Source organism: Mastomys coucha, unplaced genomic scaffold (genome assembly GCF_008632895.1).
Source record: "Mastomys coucha isolate ucsf_1 unplaced genomic scaffold, UCSF_Mcou_1 pScaffold5, whole genome shotgun sequence".
Taxonomy (NCBI): Eukaryota; Metazoa; Chordata; class Mammalia; order Rodentia; family Muridae; genus Mastomys; species Mastomys coucha.
In genome coordinates, this window is record NW_022196911.1 from 111,620,773 (window position 1) to 111,647,097 (window position 26,325).

General features: G+C 55.6%; 2 protein-coding genes and 1 long non-coding RNA gene across 6 annotated transcripts in view; 2 read left to right on the top strand and 1 right to left on the bottom strand.

Annotated features, from left to right (window-relative positions):
• Tmem104 (transmembrane protein 104) overlaps nt 1–6,588 on the top strand; it is a 60,712-nt gene extending 54,124 nt beyond the window's left edge. Inside the window, exon 10 of one of the 2 annotated variants that reach the window (XM_031350827.1) lies at nt 2,905–6,588. In XM_031350827.1, coding sequence (XP_031206687.1) covers nt 2,905–3,665 — 761 coding nt within the window. In that variant the 3' untranslated portion in view covers nt 3,666–6,588. The remainder of the gene's footprint in view (nt 1–2,904) is intronic. The other variant, XM_031350828.1, reaches the window with a different exon arrangement.
• Nucleotides 6,589–9,172: 2,584 nt separating this feature from the next.
• Grin2c (glutamate ionotropic receptor NMDA type subunit 2C) lies at nt 9,173–21,774 on the bottom strand. 3 transcript variants are annotated; one of them, XM_031353182.1, is made up of 13 exons: nt 21,140–21,639; nt 18,195–18,793; nt 17,593–17,707; nt 16,231–16,442; nt 15,903–16,068; nt 15,490–15,643; nt 14,110–14,235; nt 13,755–13,984; nt 13,275–13,435; nt 12,653–12,840; nt 11,053–11,285; nt 10,573–10,698; nt 9,173–9,976 (listed from the first exon to the last, which is right to left on the bottom strand). In XM_031353182.1, exons 1-13 carry the CDS (start codon nt 21,536–21,538, stop codon nt 9,476–9,478), a joined length of 3,210 nt encoding a protein of 1,069 aa, XP_031209042.1. In that variant the 5' UTR covers nt 21,539–21,639; the 3' UTR covers nt 9,173–9,475. The 3 variants fall into 3 exon arrangements, with proteins under 3 accessions (XP_031209042.1, XP_031209041.1, XP_031209040.1); XM_031353181.1 differs by having other exon boundaries at nt 9,173–10,698; nt 21,140–21,774; XM_031353180.1 differs by having other exon boundaries at nt 9,173–10,698; nt 15,903–16,065.
• LOC116078170 lies at nt 18,838–20,160 on the top strand. Its single transcript, XR_004113441.1, has 2 exons — nt 18,838–19,621; nt 20,064–20,160. It is a non-coding gene; the product is annotated as an uncharacterized LOC116078170 (long non-coding RNA).
• Nucleotides 21,775–26,325: the final 4,551 nt, after the last annotated feature.

Genomic DNA, 26,325 nt, shown 5'->3' on the forward strand with positions numbered 1-26,325 from the left:
GAGTGAGAGTGAGTGAGTGTGTGTGAGTGTGTGTGTGTGTGTGTAGTCCCCATATGTCTAGTATGGTCCTTGTGCATACTAGACAGGCAGTCTACCGCTGAGCTCCATTTGCGGCCCTCTTTACTTTCTCTTTTTAAAGATGAATATATCTGTCTATGTAAGTGTGTGCCACATGCGTGTGCCCAACGGATGGTACAGATGTGTGCTGAGATCTGTACTCAGATCCTCTGGAAGAGCACCAGTGCCCTTAACCACTCCTGAGCCATTTCTCCAGCCACTGACTTTTAGTTTAGGACAGAACCTCACTCTCTTCCCCAGGCTGGCTGTGAACTTGCAGTCCTTCCACCTCAGCCTCCTGAGTAGCTGGGATCCCAGGCCAGCACCAGGCCAGCTGGGTCACTAATAATCTCTGCCGACACACTAACAGATAGATAATATTAATAGATGAGGCTATGATGTCACACTAACAGATAGATAAGGCTAGGCCGTCACACTAACAGATAGATAAGGCTAGGCCGTCACACTAACAGATAGATAAGGCTAGGCCATCACACTAACAGATAGATAAGGCTAGGCCGTCACACTAACAGATAGATAAGGCTAGGCCGTCAACACTAACAGATGAGGCTGCTGATGGCTGGGCTACCCTGGAAGTTCTAGAAAGGCCTGAGATAAGAAAGCAGCCCATGGAAGGATGTTAGAGGATAGACCCTGAAGGTGTGGAACCCAGCCAGAGTGGTCCAGGTGGCCACCCTGAACAAGCAGGCTGCCACCTACTCACAGTCCTTCGGGGCTTGAGGCTTCCCTCCAGAGGGCAGAGGCGTAACCAGCACCTGAGGCGAAACCCGGCCCTGAGCCGCGAGCATCTCAACAGCCAGCCCCCTGCTCTTGCCTGCTCTCAAGACCCAAAGCCAAGGTCAGGCAACAAACACCTGTAGGATTTCTCCACTGGCCTCTTTCCAGATTCATGCTGGCTGCGGCCAAGGCCTGGAGCAGGGCCAGGTCACAGGTAGCATCCCAAACGGTGGTAGCAAACAAAATTTAAGTCTTGCCTTTCAAGGGCTGCTCCCTCTCACCCAGCGTCCTCCCTACAGTGGCACAGCCGCCTGCTCCCACCACCTGGATGACTGGCCACCAGGCACCCGAGCCACCCTCCAGCAGCTGTTCCCAGGCCCTCAGTAGCACACAACCTCCAGCCAACTAGAGGCTCCCATGCCATGCCTCAGTACACTAGCAGCTTCCTGGGGTCAGAGGCTGAATGAAACTCAAAGAGGAACTAGGTCGAGGAACCTGACTAGTCAGAGGAACTCTGACTGGCTGGGGCTGGAAGATTTGTGGTGCCCTGGAGCAGGAGGAGTGGCAGAATTGAGCGCTGTGAGAACTGAAATCATCTTTATTGGCAGTTTTCACAGGCCCTTCCAAGCTTCCCCCTCCCCTCCTTCCCCCTGCCGTGTCAGACAGCTCTGATTAAAAGCAATAAATGACTCCAGCCCACTCCCAGGTGTCATCACGGGAAGAGATGTTGGCCTGGCTTCTTGTGGGTCCCAGCAGACCCTTTCCCAAGACCCAAGGAGTGCACCAGTGCCCCGAGTAGCACAATCGTCCAGCTTCCCACTGAGGAAGAGCCCTGATCCTCCGATGGGGCCCACAGACAGGACATGCCAGACTCTTCTGCCCCACCACTCACAAAGAAGTGTCACATGCCCCGTGGACTTGTCCCAGATAACAGGGAATGTCAGACCTGCTCTGCGTAGAGGCAACAGGAATGTATACATTCAAAATGAAGACAAAGACTCAGGGGTGTCTGTGCGTTGAGCAGTTATCCCTGGCAGCCCTGGGTGATGTCAAGGAGAAGATGCCAGAGAGGTCTAGAAATGCCATCTTAGCTGGCGGGGACCTTGTCCGTTGTGCTGTGGCATGGGTGCTCCACTCTCACTGCTCTAGGGACTCGGGTTCTAGAAGGGCTGGTGAGGGCTCAAGAGGACTTCTCCCAAGAGGCTGCCAGGTAGTCAGCTGTCTCTGCAGAGCCTGACTGTCCTGAACAGATAAGGTCACAGATGCCCTTCCACAGCCAGTCCCTGTCCCCTAACTATGTCACCAGCCCAGAAGAGCAGAGCCACACCATTTGCTGCCAGCCTTAGGAACTTGCCCATCTCCAGCATTGCCCTCTGGTGCTCTTCCTTCCCTGGCAGACCCATCGCCACATCCTCCCCACTGCAGACCCTGGTCACCCAGGCCTCACAAGTGCCAGCATCCCTAGCCTCCTACCCACATGCAGCAGGGTTTGTGCCTAGGAGATGCCCCCTCCTGAACGTGCTGTGCCTTCCAACCCTGAGCTCCCTATACCTGGCTCCAAAGGCACAGAACCTTTAAACCAAGGAAGAGAGAAGGAATGAGTTCTGGCCAGGTCGTCTGCCTCTGACCAGAAGCTGACAGAGCCCCCGAGAGGGACCTTGAAGGATAAAAGGAAGCTGGGAGCTCCTCATCAGGGGCTGTCACCCCAGCATCTCCTTTCTCTGGGCCACACTCAGGCCCTGCTTCTGGGAAGGGGGGAAGAGCAGGATGTGTGTATCTAAGACACTCATACCCCCACATGGTCTGAGGGGTGCAGGGCTCCGCAGCCCCACGTGGTCTGGGGGATGCAGGGCTCCGCAACCCCACGTGGTCTGAGGGGTGCAGGGCTCCGCAGCCCCACGTGGTCTGGGGGATGCAGGGCTCCGCAGCCCCACGTGGTCTGGGGGATGCAGGGCTCCGCAACCCCGCGTGGTCTGGGGGATGCAGGGCTCCGCAGCCCCCACGTGGTCTGGGGGATGCAGGGCTCCGCAGCCCCACGTGGTCTGGGGATGCAGGGCAGACTGAGCAGGTGAGGCTGCTCATCCTCACTGACCCCTCCTTGTCTTGCAGCCTTTGCCATCATGATTGTGCTGGCCCTGGTGCGCATTGGGAAAGGACAAGGAGAGGGGCACCCACCCCTAGCCAACTTCTTGGGGGTCCAGAACCTGTTTGGGGTGTGTGTCTACTCCTTCATGTGCCAGCACTCCCTGCCGTCCCTCATCACCCCCATCTCCTCCAAGCGCCACATCACACGGCTGCTGTTCTTGGACTACGCGCTGATCCTGGCCTTCTATGGACTCCTCTCCTTCACAGCCATCTTCTGCTTCCGTGGCGACAGCCTCATGGACATGTACACCCTCAACTTTGCAAGGTGTGACGTCGTGGGCCTTGCAGCAGTTCGGTTCTTTCTGGGCCTCTTTCCGGTGTTCACCATCAGCACCAACTTCCCCATCATTGCAGTGACCCTGCGCAACAACTGGAAGACCCTCTTCCACCGTGAAGGTGGCACCTACCCGTGGGTGGTAGACCGAGTGGTGTTCCCCACAATCACCCTGGTGCCTCCAATCCTGGTGGCCTTCTGCACCCATGACCTGGAGTCCCTAGTGGCCATTACAGGAGCCTACGCGGGCACAGGCATCCAGTATGTCATCCCTGCCTTCCTGGTGTACCTCTGCCGCAAGGACATCCAGCTGACCTTCGGCTATGGAACCGTCAACAAGCACAGGTCCCCGTTCTGCCACACCTTCTGGGTGGCCTTTGTGCTGCTGTGGGCCTTCTCCTGCTTCTTCTTTGTCACAGCCTACATCGTCCTCAAGGAGACCCAACTCTGATAGCAGCGGCGTCTCACAACAGGAGGCAGAGACAGCCCAGACCCAGAGCAGGCTTTAGCCGCCGCCCAGGCCTGCGTGAGTGTGAGCGTGCTAGGCTGGGGCTCTTGGAGAGGGCCTTCTACATCTCTAGCTGCTGTCTTCTCCCCACCCAGGAAGTCACCCTGCAGGACAGCCCTCCTGTGTGGGAACACAGTTGTCACACACATTCCTCCACTCATGCCACTGGAGGCTGGCTCCCTCCTCCGCAGTGGAGGGGACAGTGCTGACCCTGCTGTTATTTATACTGACCCTGTGCCCCCTCCAGCATCCCCGACCGTCCATCCGACCGTCCACTAGCAGCTGCTGCCTCTTCAAAGGCCAATCCCAGGCCCTGGCTCTCCTAACCTGGCCTGCTTGGGAAGGGCAGGGCCCTCTTCCCTGCCAATCCTGGCAGTTGCTAAGTTGTCCTGCCCCCCACCCCCATGGGAGGCCTGGCCAGCTCTAGTAGCGAGGACAGGAAGTGCTAATTGGCACCAGGGTCCCTAGGCAAGAGCTGTGAGAACTTGTGCTGTGGGTGCCAGCTCTGGCACCCACAGCAAACAGATAAAGTATCATTTCACAGGGTTTAGAGCCCTTTCCTTGGGTCCCTGAGAGGGGCCCTCTGTCTCCTGGCTTCTCCTTTGGAGCCCAGGGGCCCCCTGAAATGTGGGGTACCACTTGAGAAGCTGTATCACACACACACACACACACACACACACACACACACACACACACACAGTGGCTGACCGCTCTGGACTTAACAACAAACAGAAAGAGCACAGAGTGACCTTCTGCAAAAGGTCAGGCTGGTGTTAGGCAGCCCAGCTTGCTGCCAGGCTGCATTGCAACACTGAGGTGGGGCCCTTAGGAGCCTGGTCATGGGTGCTCAGTGGCCACGCTTGCTCTCCAAGTCCCTGGCTACTGTGGAGCTGGAGGGGTTGCGGACCACCATTCTGTGGAAGGAGGCCAGACTCCCAGCTGCCTCCTGTTGAGTCATACATGCACCGGCTAGGCCCAATGCCTTGGAATGATGAGTGACTGATGAACTGCATTTTCGATGTGCCTTCTGCTTTGGGCACCAGGGATCTCTCCTGACCCTGACTTGCCCCAGCCCTGGGCCTAGTCCCACCTGCCCTGGACAGACTGCCTCAGGGGTGGAGGGTCTCAGACCCCTGCCCCTCCCTCTTGATTTCAGTGCCTTGCTTCATCCTAGTGAGAGAACTTTGGCCAGCCACCTCTCCCCTTCCACATCTCGCCATATTTAAAGCTTGCACTCTGCTTTGGATGTCCCAGAACCCAGGGGACTGTGCAGAACCTGCCAACAATGTGGAACCTACTGGCAGCACCTGCCACCTCTGTTCGCAGCATCCCTGCCTCTAAGCATGTCCAGATCAAGGTGAGCCAGGCTGCAGCTTCTCACGGCTGTCCCACATCAATAGTTCCATCCACAAGGAAGACAGACATCCCTACGACAGCATGTGCAGCATCTTCCCAGGAGACCCTGCCCCACAGTGCGCCAAATAAGGAAGGCAATACAATAGCAAGCCCAGAAGTAAGGGACAACTGCCCATGTCATCCATGCCCCACCCCACCCCCATCTCAGGCTGTTTGCTGAGAACTCAATTAAAACATCTGTACTTACCCTTCTCCCTCTTGCTTAAGGACAAAGCAAATTAAATCTCCCTACTGCTACACACACACCTCACCCCACCCCCAGGCTCCAAACTGAATTTTGTTGGAAAATTTATTAGCATCATAAAGCCCAAGTTGATTTATGTGGCAATCTGGAGCCACTCACTGCGGCTGCTGCATTCCCCACCCCCAGGTTAAGTTAGGGAAGCCCTTGCCTAAGCAAGAAGAGGGACCGCCTGGCCGTATCTCTGATGCCAAGCCAACCCTTCCCATTGTCTGTTTTCTTTGTTCCTTCATCTCCACCTATTGCCTGACTTGCTAGAAGTTCCATGAGATCTTACCACACCAGGCCTCTGTCACTGGTAGCTAGGAGAGTTGGGGCACAGAGAGAGGACTCAGAGGGCTTAGCATCTGTGGGTATCATTTGTTTACACACACACACACATGCATACACATGCGCGCGCACACAGAGGCATCAAGCACACTAAATATTTGTCTATTGCCTGGGTAAGGTGATAGGCTAGGTCATGGTATCTGCAAAGAGGTCCTGGGGTTCGTGGTCGAGGACAGCAATGAGCCCACTCAGCCTGGCCCCAGGTCTGAATTTCAGAGTCTGAAATTCAGAATGCAGTTGTCACTGCCATCTTTCTGCATTGCTGCGGACCTGTCCTGAGGGCAGGGCAGGTCAAGGTGGGAATGATCGCTCTCCACAGATCACCAGGCCCAGCTGAGCCTCAGTGCCAGGAGCTCTGGCTGTGCCTCACCTGAGGCTGGTAGATAGGGCAGATGGCAGGTGACAGGCTGTGAGGCACTGCGGAGTGGTAAAAAGTGGCAGTGGGCACCAGGCCAGGCCCAAAGCCACACAGCTGTCCTCACCACATGGGGCCAAGAGCAGCCTCAGCAACAGGCAGTGGCTCTCTCTTGGGGCTCCAGCTGAAGAGAAGTAGCTGGTGGTTCCAGACCCAGGGGCAGAGGAAGGCTGACGACTGCCTAGGGAGTAAAGTGCCAAGCAAGTGTGCAGGGCTGCTGCAAAGCTGACTGTCAACAGCCAGGTGGAGGCAAGCCGTCAACCTTCCTCCCGGGGGCTGCATGCCTGGCCCAGTGCTGGATACACTGTGAGGACCAGACTGTCATAACCCCCACACCCCATACCCCTAAGCAGCAGGCATCTGTAACCCTCCCTCTGGTGGGGCCCTCCAGATCATAGGCCATGGAAACTAAAGGACTGAGCTTATCCCAGCACCGAGGTCCTTAATAAAGCTGCTATTACCCACGGCCGTCTCCTTTGTCATTTGCCAGCCATGACTGTGCTGGTAACCCAGGACTGACAGGACTCACCTCCTAATGTAGTGGTAATTCTGTGGCTGCCGCCTGCTGCAGCTCCAGAACCAGGAGCCACCCTTGGGAAGAGAGGGATTGGCTACAGACCCCTAATCTCATAGGAAGATTGAGGACTGCCCTCCTCTAGCAAAGAGCAGGGTAAAGCTGGTGGATCATGGCTAGAGAGGCCTTGCCACCCCCACCTCCTCCCCCACTGTGAGCACTGGCTCTCTGGGAAATGCTGATGTGCCTTTGACTAAAGACAGACGGAGGGAAGCGGCTAGGTCAGCCACGGGAGGGAACTGGGTCAGACCATAAGCATGTCCCACTGTGAGACAAGTGGCAGGGCCCTGCTTTTCCCATGTTACATCAAAAGGAAAAAAAAAAAAACCACAGCATTGGGGGTGGGGTTTGTTAGGGCCTGAGTTAGATGCTTTCCCTCCCCCACCCCCGTCAGGCCAGGCTCTCTACCTCCTCTTAGAGGTACAAGAGAGCCAGGGGCACTTCCATCATGAGCACAAACTAAGACATCTGTCCTTGCACCTCTCGCCCATTTATACATTCCTAGAAAAGAAGCAGGCTGCTAGCACCTGAGCCAGCCAGCCAACAGCAGGCTCAGCCAGCCAACAGCAGGCTCAGTTCCGCATTTGACTCTTAATTATCTTAACAGTTCTTGGTTATTAATGATCTTGGGCTGGGAGCAGAGCAGTCTAGACCTCCCCCATCTCCTCCTGGTTTCACCTGCTGCAACCTCCTCCTCAACCCTCCACCCCCCACCACCACCCCACCACCCCACCACCCCACCCCAGCTGCACAGGGAACCTGACTGAGGGTGGGAAAACAAGAACTCAGGTTCAAAAACTGGTGTCAGTTAACCCCGTCGCTGCTGTGTCTGGGTCCAGTGCCCTTCCGGAGAGGGTCGCCCAGTCTCAGGATCTCCACCTGTCGCTGTTGCCCGGTTCCATGATGTGAGCAGCCACGGGGCAGTAAGTGAGCATGAGCCAGAGTAGAGGGCACCGCCCGTTCTTAGGGCAATCACACTCTGGCCATAAGTGGAAATGTATTGTATCTGACCTTGCTATTTTTCTTCCTAAAACAAAACTGAAAGGGCCCAGTTCTCATGGCTCCCACCCAACCAGTGTGGCCATTGGCCCTGAAGAGGTAACACAAGCTACTGTAGGGAGGATGCTGGGTCAGCCTCAGGGCCCAGCACTCCCCTCCCCTGACTCCACCTCCCTCTGTGTCACCTGGAAGAAATGTCTCCCAGTCTCCATCTCACCTAACCTACAGGGGACAGCAGGACTCCATCTCACCTAACCTACAGGGGACAGCAGGACTCCATCTCACCTAACCTACAGGGGACAGCAGGACTCCATCTCACCTAACCTACAGGGGACAGCGGGACTCCATCTCACCTAACCTGCAGGGGACAGCGGGACTCCATCTCACCTAACCTGCAGGGGACAGCGGGACTCCATCTCACCTAACCTACAGGGGACAGCGGGACTCCATCTCACCTAACCTACAGGGGACAGCGGGACTCCATCTCACCTAACCTACAGGGGACAGCAGGACTCCAGCTTTACCTCCTTAGCAGTACACAGATTCATCTGATTGGATCTGTAATGCTCACCACAGTTGGAATGGTGACCAGTACTCACTTCACAGTCATTGGTGGAGAACAGACGTAGTTGCTAACTGGAAAACTCGAAAAGACTGAAAAAGTCGTCTTTACAGAGGTCCCCAGAACCATTGATAAATGTGACAATGAATATAGCCTCCCGAGAGCCCCAGAGGGAGGACGGAGCAGGACAGGTGTGCAGATTATCACACCTGGAAGGTTTGGACACAGTGAGGCTGAGCCATGCCTGACCAGGATGGCACCTGTGCCCAGCTTCTAGGAACCATAGGCCAGGCCCCAGACCAGACTCCCCAGACCAGGCCCCAGGCCCCAGACAGGCTGTCACTGGCACTGTCAGTCTCCCAGTGGCATCTCCTAGCCTGTTGAGACAGCCACTGTCACCAGCAAGAGCCTCTCTCGCGCTCTCTCTCTCTCCTTTTTTAGGTTTTTCGAGACAGGGTTTCTCTGTGTAGCCCTGGCTGTCCTAGAACTCACTCTGTAGACCAGGCTGGCCTCAAACTCAGAAATCCATCTGCCTCTGCCTCCTAAGTGCTGGGATTTTAAAGGCGTGTGCCACCACCGCCTGGCTTTCTTTCTTTCTTTCTTTCTTTTTGGTTTTGAGCCTCTCTTTTCAAAAAGACTGAGTACTAAGAGCAATTCTTCACTCCCTGAGCCCCAATGCTGAGCACATTTGTCACAGAATACCTGGAACTGGCCCTGAATACCAAATAAGCTTCCTTTGCCCAGAGCCCCTCCCCCAGCCTCACCTATTGCCACCTCCCTCTCGGACTGCCTTGGGCCCAAGACTTCCCCAGACCTAGCTGTCCACATGCAATGCTCAGATGCCCTGGGCCAGAAACCCCCCAGGCTGGACTGTGCACTCTCCAGGATGCAGACTGAGGCAGCTAGGACCAACTGGGTGTAAAACATTGCTTTAATGTTCCAATGCTCCCATGAGAAGAAATCCCAACCCTATTGGAGCAAAGAGTGGGATGGCCCCACCCCAACCTCCACTTCCAGTTTCTGTGTCCCCAACCCAAGGCCACAGCAACCACAACTAGGACTGGCTGACGACGGGACAGGGACACAGTTTTACTCCCTGGGACTGCAAGACTTCATGTGATGAGCAAGATCCCAGCGCACACCAAGACCTAAGCTGCTAAGGTCATAAGCTGGCCATGGAAGGTATCCATTTCACTGGGGTCCCATGGGCAGGATTTCAAAGTAGAAGCCAGAGGAGCCCAAGCTTATCTGTGGCCAAGGCCAGCCACAGAATCCAGTCCAGCAGGAACCAGAGCTGCCAGTACCTCACACTTCTGATTCCAGGCTGGAGACCCGCCTCCAGGTGCAGGACCTTGGAAAGCCTTGTGTCCCACAGGCTTCCCTGCTCACCTCTTCCAGCACCCCACTGTCCCTGTAGCCTGTACCTAGCCCCAGGGTCCTGCCTCTGTGTGACGGAGGCTCCCAGGTTCCAATGAGCCAGGGGCTGTGGCTGGCACAGGGTGGAGGGTGACGGCAGGCAGTCCCCCAACAGAACGGCAGGTGGGTATGGGCGTGCAGGCAGACGTGCTGTCTGGGCTGCCAGGTGGCCACCCCTGCTGGCACGCCCTCCACACAGGCCTCCCGGTAGGACGGCAGCCGCAACGACTGTGCCTGAGCCACGTGCCGGCAGAATGGCCGGCTCTGGGGGCATGGGCAGGCGCAGGCGTGACCGGTGCACCTGGCAGGCAGAGGGTTGGATTGAGTGAAGGCTTCTGCCACCGAGCTGGGCAGGGAAGCGTGGCGAGGGCGCGGACCCCGGGCCCAGGCCGCGCGCAGCAGAGCCTCCCGCCGAGCCAGCTGTTCCGGCCCGAGCAGTGGCAGGTCGTCGGGCTCCGGGGGCTCCGGGAATAGCGGGAGGAAGGGGCGCCCTGACCTCTCTGCTCGAGGGAAGGAGCTGTAGTGGCAGTGCGCGTGCAACAGGGAGCGCTCCGGGAGCGCGCGCCGCTCGGAGGCCGAGAGGTGCGATCCCTGATGCCCTACCTGCGCCGGCCACCGCGCGTCCCAAGCGTGCCTGCAGGATGCTCGGGACACGTTGGGTAGAGGCGACCCTGCGCACGTCGCGGGGCGAGCCGGCGGCTGCGGGGCCCTGCGTGTTAGCGGGGTACGGCCCCCACCGGGAGGCCCCCAGCCGCTGGGACTCGGTTGTCCCGGAGGACCCGGGGTGGATGACCGCGGGCCGGAGGTGGTGGGAGCAGGCGCGCGGCGGTTATTGCCCCAGTTCTCGATGGTGCGAGTGGCGCGGTCCAAAGAGCCGCTCACGTCCGCGGTGCTCACCATGTCTCGAGCCGCCTGCAGCATCTTCAGCACATTGGCCTGGGCTGAGCCTGCTGTGAGGTCCGGGCTGGGCGGCCGCGCAGGGCTCGGAAGGCTCTGTACCCCGTTGAAGCAGCTGTAGATGCCCTAGTCAATAAAGGGAAGACTGGCTGAGACCTGAGCCATCTCCTCAGGGACCAGCCACGACTGTCCCGGGCCTTGTTCTAAGCAACAGCTTTTTTAAGTCCCGACTGTGTCAGGCAACGTGCTGTTCTGCAGATGAATGAGGAAACTGGTTTTCTTGTTCTAACACTTTCTAGCAAACGTCGGGGAAGATTCAAAGCCTCATCTTGCTGGCAAATCACGCCCTTTCCCAAGACCCGTACCAAGCTGACAAACCACGCCCCTTCGCAAGCTCTGTTTTACATCTAAATGGGTCTACAGCCGGCTGGGTTGCTGTACCTAACACTGAGACCTATATAGGGAGAGGCAGGCACCTACCCTGCTGAAAGCCAGCAGGAAGTCCAGCTGGGATGAGCTGGGCACCGAGTGTCGAAGTTTCCAGTAGACCAGGTGCTCCCAGGCAAAGACCAGAAGGGCCAGCCCCATGGCCACCAACAGCATGTAGAAGACGCCCGCCATGTTGTCGATGTCCAGCTTACTGCTCATCACCTCGTTCTTCTCATTCTGGCAGATCCCCGAGAGCCACACTGTCTCCAACTTCTGCGTCTCTCCTGACAGAGAGTACGAACAAGACTCAGGAATGCCTCCTTTAACCGACCCTACCAACACTTGCCTAGATGGAGGACAGTTAAGCATCCTTGTTTCCTAGTGGGGAGAAGTTCAGCAGAGGCCGGACAGGGGCAACCAGTAAGCAGGAAGAAAGAGCAGAGAGAAGCTAGCTGCAGAGTTAGGGCCAGCCTCACCCCCTTTGCGTCTCACTCCCACATGCCCGGTAAAGTCTTGGTTTTGTTGTTATTTGTTTGTTTCTTTTGAGGCAAGATTTAATGTAACTCAGGCTGGCCTTGAACTCCGACAATAGGCAAGGATGAGCTTGAGCTATTGCCTCCACCTCCCAAGTGCTGGGACCCCACCACACCTGGCAGTCAAGGCTTGTCAATGGGTTACATTGTACCATTCACTCACCCATTCACTGTATCATTTGCTCTTTACCACAGGCATGCCAGGCCCTAGCTGGGCCCTCGGGAGATCACAGGCGCTCCTGTTTGCTCTCCTTACTACACAGAATTTATGGTATGGACAGTGTGTTGTGTTTAAGGTTGGGGGAGTTGGGATTTATTTTTAATTATGTGTATATACATGTATGTCTATGTGTGGGTATCATATGAGTGCAGGTGCTCAGGAAGGCCAGATAAAGCCCTAAAGCTGGAGTTATAGTCATGTGTGAACTACCTGATGTGGGTGCTGAGAACCAAACTCGGGCTCTCTGTAAGGACAGTACATGTTCTTAGCCACTGAGCCATCTCTGCAGCCCCAAGGCATGGGGAGTGTTATGGTCTGTTTGAGACAGGCTCTTGATTTGTAGTTCAGGCTGGCCTCAAACTCATGATCTCTGCATCCCTGTCCCATGAATTGCAGGTGTCCACTCGGCTCAGACAACAATCTATCCCTAAGGATGGAACTCCTGCAGACTGAGAGCTTTCTCTGGGTTTAGCGCAGGCTGGACTGGCCATGCCAACCAGTAAGCCCTGCTGCCAAGGCTAGCCTGCCTCCAGCTTGGAAGTAGGCAGATATTTGGCCCTAACCTGGGTGTCAAGATGACAGAAGAGAGGAACTCATCTTAGAAAGACCATGAGAGGGTGCTTAGCCACTCAGAACGCCCACCAGGCAACTTGAGTATTTTCTTGCCTTCCTTGCCCTTGTGGGAACCTCCAGCTCTGGTCCTTCCTCCTCCCTCTTGCAGGTCATCATCCCTCGGTTAGGTCTTGAGTTTTTCCTCACACTTGCACCTCAACTGCCCCAAACCTCACTCCCAGAGACCTTTCCCTGCAGAGGCTCTTTGCACACAAAAGTGATAGTAGAGATGCTAATGACCACCGAGCTGTGGTCCTCCCTGGACCCTAAAACTGACAGTACTCACCATCCCCTAGGAACTGCAGGAGCGCCAGGTCTATAGCCCGCTTCCAGTGGGAGTCTTTCTGCATGGCAATGCCATAGCCAGTGGTGGCAAAGACTTTGCCAGACCCAATGGTGACCAGCTTGCAACCTTCGTCCTTGCCCGCCATGTAGTTGAGGACGGCGGCATCGTAGATGAAGGCATCCAGCTTCCTAGAGACATGCCAAGCCCTCAGGGCCAAGGACCCATACAGGTGAGAGGGAAGGGCCAGGACAGGGGTCTGAGGACAGGAGCCTGCAGCCACCACCAGGGAGGTGGCCTCACAAGGGCCCCTTCCTCATTCCTCAGAAAGGATAGGGGACTCACTGCCCTAGAGTATACAGTCCCTCTGCTCAGCCCCCTCTGCTCTTAAAAGTCTGCAAAGGTTTTAGTCACCACCTCAAACGTCTGGGTCGTATGGTAAATATCCATTATCCCCTCCAACTCTACTCTGCCTCAAGACCTCCTCATCCCTCCCCAGGAGTCCCACAAGACATGGCAGCTCCACTGTCCCTACCCTGGGTCTCTAAGGAAGGGATGCCTAAGGGTGCCTCCCGGGAAGTCATGGAGCCAGAGGCCAGAGGAGGGTGTGGGACCGGGGACCCACCCCATCTTCAGGCTTGTGAGAGCATCCTCCACGGAGCGCTGATTGAACTTGACCATGTGGGTGTGCATGTCACGATAGTTGCTACGAATGTTCCTCTCTGTGCTGCCGTTAGGTACCGTGCCAAAACGGAAGGGTGGGTATTGGTCTTGAGGCCGCTGAAACTATAGGCAGAGAGCAAGCCACTCCCACCCTCTTCATCTAGCGCCTCCCAGGTACCAGAGCCCCAGCCCCTGCAGTCTTAGGCACAGCCCAGACCTCTCCTGTCTTTTATAGATGGAAATTCAGAAGCCTGAGACAGGTGAAGACTTAGCCAAGGCCACTCAGTCTGTAGACCTGAGCAGCTATCATAGATCCTTCTTCCCAGACCCCCAAATCCTTCCCAATCCAGCCTTGGTTCAAATTCCCCAGACTCTCTTTGTCCTGTGTCTGTCCCCACCCTTGGTGCGCCCCCCACCCTCCACCTGGCTGTGGCCCAGGAACCTTCTTGTCACTAAGGCCCGAAACAGTGTCGATGTATTGCTCCTGGATCATGAAGGCTGCCAGATTGGCCGTGTAGCTAGCGAGAAAGATGACAGCGAAGAAGGCCCACACCAGGACCATGATCTTGCTGGTGGTACCACGGGGGTTCTCGATGGGAACAGAGTTGTTGAAGACCAGTGCCCACAGCAACCACACGGACTTGCCAATGGTGAAGGATGGTCCACCTGACTCTGGGTGTGAGAGGGTGCGTGCTGGGGCTTTCCTGGCCCACTATGAAAGGGCTCAGAGCCTGGTGGGAACTTCATCACCAGCTGGTCCACCCTGTCCCTCCACCCAGGCCCATGGAACAGCTTACTCTTGCCCTTGGTGAGGTTCTGGTTGTAGCTGACAGGACTGAAGTACTCGAACATGAAGACAGTGATGGCAACCACCGTGAGGCACATTACAAACATCATCACCCACACGGCAGGGCTGTAGGGTTCTGGGGACCAAGGCAAGAGGCTCAGAGACCTGGGTCCCACCCCATTCCAACAATACCAAGATACAACAACTGGAGACACACAGAGCAGTGGCCTGGCAGCCCTGGAGGTGAGGCCAAAGGTCCCTGACGCTCAGAGCAGCAGAACCCCCAAAGAGCCTAAGGCAAGACAGTGTATAGTGTTCAAGGCTTCCTCCTGTCTTCTGCCCTGAGAGCACGCTCCACTGTGTGTGTGAGTCCCTCCACTGTGACTCTGCATGGCTCCTACATCTCCAGCAGCGCCTGACACTGTGGAGAAGGAGGTCCTGCAGAGACTGTCTGCTGGATGAAGAACCAGTTGCTATCCGGAGCCCTTGCTCCTTTCCTGGGAAGGCCATCCTAGGAGATGGGAGTGGAGGTGGCTCTCTGTCCTGTGGCTAGAGAATTCACTCAGAGAAGTTCTGTGTGTGTGTGTGTGTGTGTGTGTGTGTGTGTGTGTGTGTGTGTGTGTGTGGTGTATGCTGGCCTGGAACTCACTATCACTGTGTAAACCCAGCTGGTCTTAAACTCATGCAGATCCTCCTCCTGCCTCCGCCTCTTTAATTCCGCATGCTGGAATTAAAGGCGTGTGATACCTCTCTTGGCTCACTGTCTTAAAGCCACCTAGGAAAAGGGGGCGGAGTTGGGTTCTCACACCAGCTTAGTTAAGCTCTCAGCCCCTTCCCAGCATCCCACCCATCCCCACCGCTAGCTCCCTGAGCCATTTCACACTACAAGCCCTACCTGACCTCCCACTGGTCACTCTGGAAAGGGAAGGAACATAGTTGTACACTCCTACCCTGAACCTGGCTTGAGAGCCTGACACATGGGGCTGACCTCCAACATACAGGGTTCCTAATGGAATATGAAAACCATTAGCACCTATCCCATGTTCCTCACACGCTTCATCCTTGGTCTGTGGTCTAACCTCCAGCACAGTCAGTAGCCAGCCTACTAATCTGCCTTTACATCCTTCTCAGTGGCTCCGCTGGCCTGTCTGTTGGATTCTTCTCACCTGACCTCGCTTAGAACCCCAGTAACATTAACACCACTCCTTCCAGTTCCTCTTCACTCGCCCCATCTTCCTCCAAGACTCTCAAGGATAACGTGCTTGGCTCTGAGGGTCCGCCTGGAACCTCACCTTTCCATTCACAGCCCCCTCCCCACGTACCCTTGGACCACATAAGAGCCAGGGAATGCTCTTGTGCCCAGAGCCTTTGCTGGACACCCAAACCTCACCCAGAAAAGCTGAGGGGGAGACGGTGCCGTTGCTCCGTGCCACCATTACGCTGATGCCGGTCTCCACAAAAGGCACAGAGAAGTCTATAATCTCAGAACGCTCCTCATTGATGGTGAGGGAGCCGATGGCCATGTCTGCCCTCTTGTAGTATACCTAGGGGGCAGGAGGGCATCCAAGAGATTCACCCCACAGACTTTTGCTTCTCCCTGATCCCCACACAGGAAGCACATCCAGCACCCATCAGTGGAACCGGCTACTCCCTCCCTGGGTCCTCAGAGCACAGTCCCCAGGACATCCTCACCGCAAAGCTGTCAGCCCCGTTGCGTGACCACATGGCTAAGGGAAGCATGAAATCCGGCAGCAGGCAGGGTGGCCCCAGCTGAATCTGTGGTCGAACCCAGGGTGAACCTACCTCCCCTATCATACCATTCCACACACCGCGAACCCTCTTGCCGTGCTTGCCGTTGGTCACCAGGTACAGGTCGTAGGAGAACTTGACCACTTTGGCCAGCTTTTTAAGGATGTCGATGCAGAAGCCCTTACAACAGAGCTTGGTGTAGGGCGTCACATCCCCGCTGCTGCAGCCACCACCAGGAGTCAGAGCCCTTCACAGTCCTCAGCCCCACCTGCTCCGCCCAGCCTGGCCTATGAGCCCCCACCCCCACCCAAGCATGAGACACATGCAAAGCACCTGACCGTCCCCCACCCCATGCTCACGCCACACCCAGCTCACACCAGACCTGAAGGTGTGGTTGCTCTGTCTACGGCAGGGCACAGTGTTGGGAACACAGCCGCCTGTGCCAGGGTCAGGGCTCTCCACAATGACAAAGGGCCTTTCTTCTAGTGTGGCCACTGTCAGGTGCCGGCTGTCCACCACAGGCTGCAGAGAAGTGCTGTAGCGAGGCCATACTGGGTACTTCATGTACAGGACTCCATGATCCCAACGTCCCACCTGCAGAGGACTGCCAGCCTCAGCCAGAACCTGCAGCATTGCTACCCACCCACTACTCTCTAGACAGGGCCTCTGGGAAGCGGCTTCTAACCCAGGCCAGACAGATTAGGGGGTCTTGGGGCCAAGGCATTTGGAGGACAGAAATACAGGCCAAGGACTGAACCCGGACACAAGCCCTCCTCCAGGCCCTGAGCCCTGTGATCTCCAAGGCTGTCACCACATTGCGACTGGTGTCCAAAACACCTTCCTAAAGCTCAGACTGTCTCACATTGCTTGCCCCCGCTACCCCCATGACTTCAGCACAGTCTTCCTCCGACATTCATTGCCTAGCATTTCCCCTAAACCACCTTCCACATCATTCAACAGCCTTTTATTTCATGTATATGAGTACACTGTCGCTGTCTTCAGACACACCAGAAGAGGGTGTCAGATCTCATTACAGATGGTTGTGAGCCACCATGTGGTGGCTGGGATTTGAACTCAGGACCTCTGGAAGCGCTGTCAGTGCTCTTAACCACTGAACCATCTCTCCAGCCCCATCTGACAGCCTTTTGTCCTCACCAGGTTAGCCCCTCTCCCTACTGGGCTTCTACTCAGTCCTCGGAAGTCCGACTGGACATCCAGTCTTTAGCAATGCCTTCCCTAGTGTCCTCCTTAGGAAGCAAATTCTTGTCTTCTCTGCTCACTCACTGTCTGGGGCTGTGTTGTGGTTTGTTTTGCTAGGGGGCAAAACAGGTTTCTTGCCTTGTGCCCTGCTGGCCTGTAACTCCCTACGTAGACCAAACAGCTCAAGCTGAACTTGGATGTGAAGCAATCCTCCTGCCTCTGCCCCTGAGTACTAGGATTACAGGCATGAGTAAACGCTCCCCCCACCCCCACGATGTTTTGCATACACCTCAAGCACAGATTTCTACCTATTTACATGTCCAGCTGGCTGGCACAGACGTGGGTCACTCACTCCTCTAGGGCCAGCACTATGTGACAGAAACGCTTAAGTTCAGTAGCGCAAAGAAAGCAGGGGAGGTGCGGGGCTCAAAGGTTTGCCAGTGAAGGACGGTTCAGCTGAGGTGTGGACAGAGGGAGTCTGCTCAGCTGCGGGGAGACACTAGGAAGCAGAGGACGGAGGGCCCTGGGCTCACCCACTTCTCACCATCTCCCAGAGGCGGTGCCGGTTGAGGGCGATCACAACCATGGTGGGCTGGACCAGGTACCCACCAGGGCTGAAAGAGAAGTCTCGGCCCTCCCAGGTGACATTCAGCAGATGCCTGGGGAGGGGAGGCAGAGAGATGCCAGGGTGTCCCAAGACCCCAGGATCTTAGGACACCCATAGCACCACCATCATAGGGCATTTGTGTGGTGATTACTTTAAGAGTCTCCCTGTGTTGACCTCACTGGCTTTTCTATACCCTTAAATCTGCTGTTTCCTTTGTTGTTGTTGTTGCTGCTGCTGCTGTTTTCGAGACAGGGTCTCTCTGTATAGCCCTGACTGTCCTGGAACTCTCTCTGTAGACCAGGCTGGCCTCGAACTCAGAGATCCGCCTGCCTCTGCCTCCCAAGTGCTGGGATTAAGAGGTGTGCCACCACGGCCCAGCCCACTGCTTCTTTAGGTAAGGATTCTAAGACCCGGAGACCTGAAGGAACTTGACCGAGATATATATGCTAGTGGCAGCTAGATGGAGATGAGAGCAGGGAGCCCAAGCTCACTGCCTTCCAAGTCCCCTGAAGTGGCCCGCACGACTGGTAGGTGCTCACCTGTAGAAGGCCTCCCTAGCAGGGCTGACGGGTCCCGGGTGGCTTCGGCAGTCTCCAGCCGGGGCTGGCAGGGTACCGTACTGGCGTCGGTAGCTGTGGGCGCCGAGGGCCAGAATGGCCACACCGTCGCGGACCTTCTGGCGTAGGCTAAGGCGCCAACTCTCGGTGACCACACTGATGAGGCCCACCGGGAAGGCTGCAGGGGGAGCGTCGGTGCTTCCCAGCGCCAGGTTAGGTACCAACCACACGTGCCCGGGTCCCACCAGGCCAGCCTGCGCAGCCTCCGCGAAGAGCACCTCGGCCTCTTCGCGGGAGCAGTAGGCCACCAGCACCGGTGCGTCGACCTGGCGCAGCAGGCGCTGAGTGCGCGCTCGCGGCCCACCGGGGCCCAGCTCCAGCGTGAGCACGTCCAGCAGCCGCCAGCTCAGGTAGCTGGCGTCGGCGACGGCGCGCACGCCCTCGAGGAAGAGCGCGTGGCCAGGGTGCAGGCTGGTGATGACGGCGAACGCGCTCCAGTCGTATTCCTCCAGCACCTTGAACAGCACCTGCAGCTGCTGCTCCAGGGACACGCCCAGCTGTAGGAAGGCGGAGCCTGGCTCCTGGGGGCGGGGAGGGGCGGGGCCTCAGCAGGGGGCGGGGCGGAACGAGCCTCGTCCTGCTCCCCTGCCCCCCACCAACCACCTTCCCCTGCTCCCGAAACCTTAGAGTAGGAGGGCCTTCCGTGTCTCGGGGACCCCTGCCCTGGAGTCAGTTGGAGTCACCTGGGGAATTTTACAAACTAGAATTCTGGCTCCCAACCTGACCCTGCTGGACCGTGGACCAGAAACATCAGCACCGTCAGTGAACTTAGAACCCGTTAGTGAACTTAGAACCCAACACCTACGGCATTCATTAGAGTTCTGGAGTGACTCCCAGGGAATGTGCCTATGGACAACCTCTTCCGGGTTTCCCCTGAATCCGCGAATTTGAGAAGAGCAGCCCAGACTAATTGAATCTGTCTTGGGATTACAGCGCTCTCTGCTAGCACTGTGAGAAACAAAGTCCTGGAAGCAGAGGCCCAGCCCGGAGATAATAGGAAAGCACCCTCCCAGAGGCTCCGGAGTGAGAAAGCTTCTCCTTCACACCACCTCTGCCACCCCAAAGTCCTGGCACTGCCAGCTTCAGTGAGCAGATTCTCCCCGCTAAGGTCACTCCTTGGGGCCACTATAGCTGCTCTCAAGATGCCTGCTCACTGTCGTCCCAATCTTGGTTTTAAAAAGGGAAACTAGAGGCCCCAAGCCCCCTTTCTTCAGTAGACGGGTTTCAATTAAAAGAGAACCAGAGAGGCAAAGTGCATTGGCACTTGGTGGCACGTGCCTATAACCGCAGCACTTGGGAAGCAGAAACAAGAGGGTCTCCACAAGTTCGAGACCAACCTCGTCTACACAGTAAGTTCCATACTGTAGCTCTGGCTGCAGATTGACACTCAATCTCAGAGAAAGTGCAAAGATGGAGACTTTAAAGGCATAGCCACCGGCCACCATGCGCGTGAACTTCATTTGGCTCCTGTTCCAAGCAAAACCAGACTTAAAAATAAACATTTATGAGGTGGTGGGGAGATGTGGGCCCTGGCTGGATATTTGAGGAGGCCGAGGAATTTTCGTTATTTATTTTAGACGTGATAATGTATGGCAGTTTTATTTTTTTAAGCTTTCTCGTCTGCTGCAGGTACACACTGAAATATTTATGGGTGGGATAATAAGCTGCCTGGACATTTGCTTCAGTTTACCACAGCAGAGGCAGAAATGGGCAGGGGTGAGGATGGGGCAGGGTTGGGGAGAATGAGCCAAGGTGGACAGAAGCCTTCCTTCCTTTTCTGTATATTCTCAGATGTCTCTGTGATGGAGTGTCCAATAGAAGCCAACCAAGCCAGTGATCTCCCATCCCTCCTCCCAGCCCTTACTTAGAATAAAGTTAAATTCTTCCTGAGTAGTGAGAGACCCACCTCCTCCTCCAGGCTTCTCTCTGTCATCAAAAGCTCCCAGCCGATCCCTATTACCCTTCCTAATTCCCCCTTAGCCTCGGGTCTCAGAGTATATATCGTTCATTTTAAAAATCATATCTGGAGAGCGATCCCATGGGAAGACCCAGCAGTCTCAGCTAACCCGGATCCCAGGGAGCTCCCAGAAACCGAGCCACCAACCGGGAGCATACATGGCTGCCGGTCTGAGGAGGCCCCTGGCACTATAGAGCAGAGGTCTGCCTCGGCTGACCCCAGTAGAAGATGCACTTAATCCTCGAGAGACTTGAGGCCCAGGGAAGGGGGAGGCCTGGTGGGCAGGGAGCACCCTCTCAGAGGCAGGGGGGAGGAGGAATGGGAGGAGGAACTGTGGGAGGGAGGCAGGGGTTGGGAGAACAACGACTGGAATGTAAATAAATAAAATAAGTTTTAAACATCATATCTGGCCAACACCCTATCCAAACAGGGCCTGTGAGACTCCTTGCCTGAGGGCGTCTCTCTTTCCTTCAAAATGCCTGTCACTTGAAATTACAAATGAATCTGTATTGGGGAACTTTCTCCTCCGGAGACCAAGTGTGTCTGTCTTCCCCATGGCCGAGCAGAGATGGAGCAGAGACATATCTCTGTGGCGCCATCCCCTGCAGATGAATTCTCAGTGTCCAAAGGATCTGAGGCCTGACTATTGAGAGCTGGAGAAGCAGAGGAGGTAACTTTGCCAGCACTGCTGGATGAGCATCCGCCCACCTCATCCAGACACAAACTGATACTCAGGAACCCGGGAACATCCTCCCCACAGTACCTATCCTTTCCCTGGTCACATCTTCAGTCCCAGCCAGTTCCAGCTCCCTAAGACCTAAGCTGCTCCCTAATCCAAACTCAGCCCCGCACCCTAGCTCCAGTCTAGCTGTGGCCTCAGGGAGGAAGGGATGAGAATTTAGACAGGTACCTTGGGGGTGAGGACCACAGCAGAGCCTCCGCTGATGCTGAGGATGGGCACGTGGGTCTGGGAGGAGACGAAGTCCAGTAGCTGTGCCACGGCCTCGGTGTCCACGTTGTCCTCAAAGACGATGCCGTGGACACGGGCAGCACCCAGAAGTCCACAGATCTGGGTGAGGATGCTGCTGGGGTTGGTATTGTTGACCCCAACGGTGAGTGGCTGGATCTCCAGAGGCAGGTCCAGGAAGTTCTGGGGGGTGAGACGAGTCCGGGCCTGGGCCTGCAGTGGCCCAGAGCTGCCAAACACCACTGCCACAGTCACGGCCTGTTCCCCCTGCCCTGCACCCAGCCCTGCCCAAGCACCAAGGAGTGAAGTGAGCAGCAGGGCCGGCCCCAGGGCTCCACCCATGTCCACTGGAGGGTCCTGGAGAGAAATCAGAGCAGGCACAGAGAGAGGTAGATGGACAGACAGAAGGTAAGGGCCAGAGGACACACAGACAGCCAGAGGGCAGAGAGGAGAGAACCTTCCTACGCAGGAGAGGCAGACAGACACAGAGAGACACAGAGAAAGAAGGCAGGTTAGCTGAGCATCCCCCAGGGCACCTTGGAGAGGCGAGAACTGGGAAGGACAGAAACCAGGACAAGGCTTGTCACCCTTATCTATGAAGGGCTAGAAAGGCCACGGTCCCCAAACCCAGTTATCTGGGTTCTACCCTAGCAAAGACACTGGAATGTTAGTGTGTTGTTTGGGAGCACAGAGCTGAGGTGGATGGAGCTGAGTTCAAATCAGGTGTCCTGCTGACTAGCTGTGTGATCTTTAAAACAAATTAAAAAAAAGATTTACTTCAAAATCATGTGAAGATGTATGTGTGTTTGTGTAGGGACCTGTGCATACGTGTGTGGGTAGCTGTGGAGTCCAGGAGGGATCAGATCCCCTGGAGCTATCGTTACTGGTGGTTGTGAGCTGCCCGACATGGGCACTGGGAATGAATCTCTGCAATGCCTGAGCCGTCTCTCCAGCCTAGCTGTGTGATTTGAGAAGTCGCTTTGCCTTTCTGAACTTCCAAAATGAGAGATCCAGCTATTCACTGCAAACTTTACCCTCTAGGCGACAGCCCCTTTGTCAGATGAAGAAAGGTAGACCCTTAGTACTCCCATAGCTCACCTCTGCTCAACAACCAAACTGAATCTTGCATCTATCCCTCATCAGAATGACTACTGTCCCGCTCGCCTCGCTCTACCTGGCAGATCCTTTCCTCCAGAGCTTGTAGGTCCTCGACACCTTCCCCCCAGCCAGCTCATTTAGGACAGCCCTCTAAAGCAGGGTGGCCACAGACACCCAAAGCCCTCAGCTGTCCAACTTGTATCCACTATTTCCCATCCCATTGCTGGTGTGTAGAATCTTTTTTATACCTAACCAAAGGGGCGGAGCGTGTCTGCTACACAGATTCATTCTGGAACAAAACCAAGAGCCAGGCAGGTGAGAGAAACATGACTCTTGCTCACCTGCGGATGCAGCTCACGACTACCCTCTCCATCTCCTTCCCACCCCCAACAAAACTAAGCAGGGAGAGTTGAAGGAGGACAGAGTAGGCCTGCCACTCCAGCCCCCATGAGGAAATCTGCACACCTTTGCCACAGAGACGCCAATGAGACCCAAGCAGCCTACCCAGGATGCACGCGGCAGCACCTTCCTGGGCTGGAGCCTGGAAACCCACAGAGCAGCCCCGGCTTCTTCCAGACCTTTCTTTCCTCTGCTCTGCAGACTGCTCCATCTCTCCCTTTTGTTCCAAGTCTCCTTTCTCACAGGCAGCTTCCTTCCCTCTAGAGTCTCCAGTTCTCCCTACGGGGTCCCCAGGGAGTGTGCATGAATGAAATCTCTCCTCTCTGGCAGAAGAGACAGCTCCGAGGGAGATCACAAAAGGGAGCTTTCCATTTACAAAGTGGGACTCGGCACACACGTGTAAAGATCACCTCCCTCTGGAATGGGTTGCTGGATGGTACGATGTAACACGAGGAAGACAGAAACGTGGTCCCTGATCCCCAGGATCTGAGTAGAAGCCGCAGAACCAGCAAAACCATCCTAAGCTCCTCCCACCTCCTGTCTCTAACCTTACTTCTTTTTCCAGTCAGACCCTGGCACCCCTACTTCCCTCCCAGCATGTCTTTTCCTAGCTAAGGCTCTAGTACTTGTTCACATAGGTACAAGATGCTGATCAGAGCTGGCAGTGTTGTCATTGACAGGTGAGATAAGATTGAACAGGGTAGGGCTTTGAGCTCAAGTGTCAGGTGGTAGAAGTTCAGGGTAAGGAGGGTTTGGTGGCCGGGGAAGGAATGCTGTAGATTTACTAAAGCCCGAGAGATCTCCCCGTGTCTGTGAATGGCAGCTTGGAGGCATAATTGGGTCTAGGATGAGATCCCAAATCACACCGCACCATGCCGAGTGGACTGTACAATTTCCAAGCATGACAGTTACAGGCACTGTCATGCTCACTGCTCCTCTGAAGGCCTGTGTGTGCATCCAGTATGCTTGTCACTAAAGTGAGGTATGCGGTCAGCACGCAGGCATGCTGGATATCAGAGATGGTGTGAAAAGTATATAAGCTACCTCAATAATATTCGCGTGTGTGTGTGTGTGTGTGTGTGTGTGTGTGTGTGTGTGTGTGTAGAGGCCTGAGGCATCAGAAGTCGGCCTGCCTTACACCCCACCCTTATTCAATAAGTCAGAGTCTTTCTTTTGAACCCAGAGCAATGGAATTCAGGCAAGCTACAATGCCCATCCAGCACTGGCATGAGCTCTGGGGGTCCAAACACTGAATTCAGGCAAGCTACAGTGCCCATCCAGCACTGGCATGAGCTCTGGGGGTCCAAACACTGGTCCTCATGTTTTTGGGAGAGCTCTTTATTCAGTGAGCCAGCTTCCCAACCCTTCTCATTAATACTTTTATATTCACTACATGTTAAAATAGTATTTGGGGAGTGTGCTGAATTAAACTATACTATTAAGCCAGGCATGATAGTCATTCCTTTAATTCCCAGCATTCAGGAGGCAGAGGCAGGAGGGTCTCTGAGTTTGAGACCAGCCTGGTCTATGGAGTAAGAATTCTAGGGCAGCCATGGCCACACAAAGAAACCCTGTCTCAAAACAAAAACAAGACAAACCCAATAAACAAATAAAGACTATACTATTGGGATTTTATGTTTCTTTTTCATTTATTAATTAATTGATTTATTTATTTTGAGGCAGGGTTTCAGTATGGAGCTCTGCTCCCTAGAACTCACTACACAGACCAGAACTCACAGAGACCTGGCTGCCTCTGCGTCCCAAGCACTGAGATTAAAGATGTGTGTGCTCCACACCTGGGTCTTTTCTCTTTGATTAATGACGGTACGAGGAATTTTAAAATCACACATGCGTGTCCTATTTTATTTCCTCCAGACAATGAGAGTCTGGGGGAAGGGTCCAGGTTCTCTCCAACACTGAAGAGAGGATGTTCCTGGGCAGCTCCCCTCCACTGTGGAAATACTCTCCTGTCTGAAGGCTGGAGAGGAGAGAGTGAGGCAGGTGAAAGCCAGCAGGTCCCTGAGCTTACAAAGCCAGTGACAGTTCATCTCCTCACAAGATGGCATACTTCCCACCCCGTGTCCCTGGCCCCCAACCTCTCCTTCCCATCTGCTTCCTGCCTCCTAACCACCACTTCTGCCTGGTCCCTGTGACCAGGATCAAGTCGGAGAGCTCTCTGGTACCCACAAATGAACTACCAATGTCCAACAAGCTAACCCAACCCCACCGTCTTCTCCTGCTTGGACACACACCCCTGCTAATCTAGTGATGAGCTGTCTTCATCTCCTTTCTTTGCTTTCAGAGAACAACCTGAGTCCCTCTTCTATAAGCTCCTGCTCCTTATCTTGATTCATCAGCGCTGGACCCCCGGAGGAAAAAGACAGGGTTTGGGTCCCACTGCTCTTCCCGTGCAGGGTGTGGAGCTGGGAGCTGGTCCTCCTCAGGCCCCCCACCATGATTGGGCTTTTGTGGATCTCTGATGACCTGGTCCCCAAGTACAAGGGAGAGGTTGGCATCGACCAGTCATTTAGGACATTCACACCCCTTGAAAGGTTCTATCAACCCCACATGTTCAGAGACCTTCTCTTCTGCTTCCACCAACCCCCAGTCACACGCAGCCTCCTTGACAAGGCCGTGCACACACATACACACTCACTAACCTGGGCCACTAATGGCGCCCCCACTCCCAAGGCCTGGAAGCCTTGGTACCAAAGCTAGTATCATCCAGCCAGGCTGATGATTCTTGCCAGTTAGAGGGACCCTCAGGGTGATGACCCTCCTCTAACCCTTGTCGCTTTCCTTCTCTACCCGGCTAACACCCCAGGTGCCTGGAAAGGCAGAGCCCCTCTGCCGTCCACATTGGTGGGGACGCGGAGTTCTGCTTTTCCCAATACTACCTGCCATCTCCCGGCTGATCCCCCTCAACCCCCAGGGGCGCCCCGCCCCCTCCCCTTGTAGGGATCTTACTCTGGGGCTGTGAAGTTCGGGGTATTTTTAGGCCGGCGATAAATAATTCATAGGGAACGTGGCATCTGGCTGCCCCTGCGGGAGGAGGGGGCGCGAGCACCGAAGAGCCACCATCACTCGCCGCTCAAGGACACTCGCGATGCGGCGGCAGTGGCGGTGACTCCGGGCGCGGGGACCCGCGCCACGCCTCCTGGCGGCCAAATTGAGCACCACGCACTCTGCGCCCCCAGCCTGGCCACTGCCCCCTGGACTCTCCCCACAACCTCAGCCCCAGCTCGAGACCTTCAGCCCACTGCCCCAAGTTAGGTCTCAATCTCAAGCCCTTGGGGAGGGGATAACCGAGTTAGCCTGGCAGTCGGGCCGGTGGGTCAGGATCCAGCCTGGGTGGTCTTCCAGAGTGAGCCCCCAGGCGACCAGTTTCCTGCCCACCTGTCTCTTTCACCTGCCGACCTGTCTCTTTCACGTTCTTATTCTTAACAAGTTTAGAAGCTAGCTCAGAGGCAGACACAGGACCTATTCAAAAAAAGCCAGTAGCATGGCACATTCTCCAAATTTTCTTGTGGCTAGGGGTAGGGGGCTGCTTATGAGACCAGGACTGGGCCACCATCCGAAGCCCGAGGATGCTATACCAGATGTCTCATTGGGAAGGGAGGGCTCAAAAACAG